Here is a 4,387-nt window from a genome sequence, read left to right as displayed (position 1 = left end):
GGGTAATTAAACTGCTGGGCTGAACTGAGCTCTGAGGCTGCCTGGGTAATTAAACTGCTGGGCTGAACTGAGCTCTGACTGGCCAGTGGTGATGTGGGGATGAGGGAAGCCTTCCCCACAGGAAGTTGATGGAGAACTTCCGTCTTCCCCAAGCTGACTTCCGCCAGAGCCCAGCAGTGCCCCTGCAGGCCACGGCTGGGACTGCACTAAAGGACAGAGAAGTATGCATTCAGACCTTTTTTTCCTAGGATTACTGTGTAGTTTTTTTGTGTTCTGCTACTGGTTTTGCCAACATACATGTATCTTTTAATAAAGGGTTGTTATTTCTTCTGGTTTGTTTGGGTTTTTTTCCACACTTCCTCGATTAAAGCCCCCTTAATTTTGAATTTACAATTGCTGAGAGAGAGGAGTTTGGTCTATCTCATAACTCGTCCTCTTGAGCAAACATTCCAGTCTCCTCAGACTGAGACAACAGAGCTGTTAAATCTCTCCAGATCCCCAGCCCTGGACCAAGGGATCTGCTGTGGTGGGATCCCCATGAGCTCCCCCAGAATCCCAGTCTGCACAACGTCCTGGAAACGGCTCATTCCACTGCCTGTTGCAGCCAGAGGCATCCTCAGAATTCCAGGTTATCTTTGATGGCCTCACCCCCCCAAACACCCGTCCCTGTCACCCTGTTTTCCCAGGCAGTGTCTGTGCTCTCCTGGCCCCTTTCCTGGGAACAGCAGGAGCAGTGGTGTGGGTGTCCCAGGAGCCAGACTGGCACCACCCTCGCACGGGCTCAGCTCAGCAGTTGGAGCAGCTCCGAGAGCTCAGAGCCCTGATTTCTCCAAGGAGGAGCCAGGAGTGCTCCCACTGTTCCCCCGTTCCAGGCACTGACTCATCTTCTGCTCCCGTGAGCGTGTCCTCCTCCTTTCCTCTGCATCTTCCAGGGGAGGCTGCAGCAGATCCCTGATCCTCCTCTGCTGCTTTTTAGGAGGAATTTTCTGCTGGAAAGGGTGGTGAGGCCTTGGCAGGGGCTGCCCAGGGAGGTTTGGAGTGCCCAGCCCTGGAGGTGTCCCAGGAAGGCCTGGCCGTGGCACTCAGTGCTCTGGGCTGGGGGACAAGGTGGGGATGGGGCACAGGGGGGATCCATGGGCTGGGAGGGCTTTTCCAGTCCCAATGATCCTGGGATTCTGTCAGGGAGCTGGAGAGAGGGATAATGTCTCAGTTTCCCCCGTGGGAACCAGCACAGACCCCTGTTGCTCAGAGCTGGGTGGAGGTGAAGGCTGCAGGGCCTCAGGAAGTTTGTGAAATCGCCTCATTTCCTCCCCAGACTCACCTCCCCAGGGCTGGGTTGGTCGTGGTGGGTCCCATCTCACCACAGAGGGCTGGAGCTGCTGTTCCTCTGCAGCAGCTGAACCCACAAATGAAACAACTGCTCCACCTGCTCCCCGGTGTCAGAAACAGCCACTGCAACACAGAGCAGAACTTGAGTGCAAAGGCTCTGAGCACAGCCCAGGCTTCGACCAGACCAAAATGCCATTTTAGATTATTTTTCCTTCTTTAGGCCTTTTCCCAATAAAACAGAGAAACACCCCCAAAATTACTCCCATTTCCTGATCAGTACCAAACATTCCCTGTGTCCCATCTTTGAGGGGAGAGCTCTTTGGATCCTTGCTGACTTGGTGCATGGGGCACCTTCCCAGCCAGCCTTGGTGCTGAGGAGCCCACAACTGTTATTTTGATTGGAATACGAACAGAATCAGCTCCCTCACGTGGGAAGGGACAGGGGCCCATCCAGAAGAAATGAACAAGTGAATTTGCAGCCCCTCTGTGCCCTGTGTCTGTGAGCCTGTCGGGATCAGCCCCAGCCGAAGGGGGACGTGCAGGTTGGTGGTTCACAGTTCCCTCACTGCCGTGCAGGTTGGTGGTTCAGTTCCCTCACGGTGCAAACCCCACGTTTCCGCCGTGGGGCCGTGCTGGGCTCTGTTTCCCGTTGCCCCTCTCAGCCCCTCCCTGAGGGCAGGGGTGACCCTGGGGGGCAGGAGCCACCTCAGGGCCTGCCTGGGGAACAGGCAAAGGGGCTGCAAACCACAAAAACCAGATCTTCTCGTGCCCTTTCAGGCCCACAACTGTCACAGCTGCTGCTTTCCGAGACATTCAGAGCAGGATCAGAGAGGAACTGGGGGTGTGTGGGGTTGGATTTTCGCACAAACCTCAGCGCGGCCCCTGAGCCCTGATGGGACTTGTGGAATCATGGAGTGGTTTGGGTGGGAAGGGACCTTAAAGCCCATCCAGTGCCACCCCTGCCATGGGCAGGGACACCTTCCACCAGCCCAGGTTGCTCCATCCTGGCCTGGGACACTTCTAGGGATCCAGGGGCAGCCACAGCTTCTCTGGGCAACCTGTGCCAGGGCCTCCCCACCCTCCCAGCCAGGAATTCCTTCCCAATATCCCATCTAACCCTGCCCTCTGTCAGTTTGAAGCCATTCCCTGTGTCCTGTCCCTCCATCCCTTGTCCCCAGTCCCTCTCCAGCTCTCCTGGAGCCCCTTTAGGCCCTGCCAGGGGCTCTCAGGTCTCCCTGGATCCTTCTCCAGGTGAACCCCCCCAGCTCTCCCAGCCTGGCTCCAGAGCAGAGGGGCTCCAGCCCTTGGAGCGTCCCCGTGGTCCCTCTGGACTGGCTCCAGCAGCTCCACATCCCCACACTGGGGATGTTTAATCCCACATTCTATTTACGGATTATAACCGGTATTTTCACCGTTTTGTCGCTCTGGCGCGGGCCGAGGCCATGCCTTTTGTCCCCTCGCGCTCTCCGTCGCGGTGCCCTCGGCGCGGCCCCTCACGCCGCGGAGGGGGGCGCGGGGCGCCATCTTTAAACCGGGCGGGATTCCCGGTGGTCCCCGGCGGGCGGCGATTCCCGAGGGACAGCGGCGGGAATACCGGGATGGGGGCCGGGATCGGTGTCCGCCAGCCGTGACCGGCGGCGCCGGGGGCTCGTCGGGGCGGGCAGGGGGCAGAGCAGGAGGTGGTGCCCGCAGTGAAGAGGGCAGCGGCGGCCTCAGCGCGGGGTGGGGCTCGGGCGGCGAGAGCGGGAACGGCGGAGCGGCGGAGCCGTGAGGGCTGCGGGGGGACTGTGGGGGGGCCGTGAGGGGGGACAGAGGGGCTGTTGAGGGCCGAGAGGGGCCGTGAGGAGCGGGGGGGGCTGTCAGGGGCCGAGAGGGGCCGCGAGTGCTGTGAGGGACCCGCCGTGAGGGAGCCGGGACGCGGCCGCCGCCATGCACGTCGTGAAGCGGGGTGAGGGCTCCGTCCGCCCCTCGAGGGGCCCTCTCGGGACCGAGTGCAGGGGAGGGGGCACGGCCCTGCTCAGGGCACCTACCGTGAGGGGATGGGACCCCTCGGCTCTGGGGGTCCCTCTCATGGCACTCCCAGTGATCAGATGGGGTCGCCGCGGTGTTTTGGGAGGTTCCCTCATGGCACATGGAAGGATGGGATTCCCTCTGCTTTGGGGGTCCCTCGTGGCACCTGAAGGGGAATCCCCACTCCTGTTTTGGGAGGTTCCCTCGTGGCACGTGGAGGGATGGGTCCCCCTCCCTTTGGGGGTCCCTCTCATGGCACCTGGTGAGACGGGAGGGTATCCCCCCGTTTTGGGAGGTTCCCCCGTGACATGTTGAAGGATGAACCCCATTCTGTTTTGGGAGTAGCTCATGGCACCCGAAGTGACCAGATGGGGTCCCCTCCCTTCTTTTGGGAGGTTCATGGCACATGGAAGGATGGGATTCCCTCAGCTTTGGGGATCCCCCATGGCACATGGTGTGAGGGAATGTGACTCCATCTGCACCCCATCAGGGTGTGGGAGCTCCCCCATGGCACCAGAGTGAGAGATGAGAGTCCTCTGTTTGTTTTGGGAGACCCCCAACACACACACACACATTCCACACACACCCCCTCCCACAATCCCCTCCACGCCCCCATCCAGGAGCTTTGGGCTTGGTCCCCACCCTTTGGTCCAAGGGCTGCTGGCCCAGGGGAGGGGTCCCCAGCCTGGGGGGCAGTGGGTGACCCTCACCTGGGTCCCCACCGCTGGGATTGGGGTTAGTGCAGTTTAAGGTGGGGATTTCCTGGGGTGGAAGGGGAGCCTCGGCTTTCCTGGGGCCCCACCTGAGAAGGCTGTCCCTGGTGATTCCCACGTGAATCCCCCTGCAGGAGGGGGCTGGGAGGGGGGCACTGTGCTTACCTGGCTCTGGCTGGTGCCAGACGGGTGTGACATGGCCTGTTGTCCCCAGATGGGCGCCAGGAGCGGGTCATGTTCGACAAGATCACGTCGCGCATCCAGAAGCTCTGCTACGGCCTCAACGCCGACTTTGTGGACCCTGTGAGTCCACCCTGCCCTGCTGGCCTGTTCCC

The 4,387-nt window shown here is 60.8% G+C and overlaps 1 protein-coding gene across 1 annotated transcript in view; it reads left to right on the top strand.

Annotated features, from left to right (window-relative positions):
• Positions 1–3,146: 3,146 nt before the first annotated feature.
• The window catches only part of RRM1 (ribonucleotide reductase catalytic subunit M1), a gene marked incomplete at its 3' end in the record, with an annotated part of 21,392 nt that continues 20,151 nt past the window's right edge, over positions 3,147–4,387 (top strand). Inside the window, exons 1-2 of the mRNA XM_027669042.1 lie at positions 3,147–3,277; positions 4,267–4,355. Of these exons, the coding sequence (XP_027524843.1) occupies positions 3,259–3,277; positions 4,267–4,355 (108 nt within the window). The remainder of the gene's footprint in view (positions 3,278–4,266; positions 4,356–4,387) is intronic.

The sequence above is a fragment of the Corapipo altera genome, unplaced genomic scaffold (assembly GCF_003945725.1).
Source record: "Corapipo altera isolate COAL_440 unplaced genomic scaffold, ASM394572v1 189, whole genome shotgun sequence".
NCBI classification, from domain to species: Eukaryota; Metazoa; Chordata; class Aves; order Passeriformes; family Pipridae; genus Corapipo; species Corapipo altera.
The sequence above is the reverse complement of the archived record's forward strand: the minus strand, read 5'-3'. Positions and strand labels throughout refer to the sequence as shown.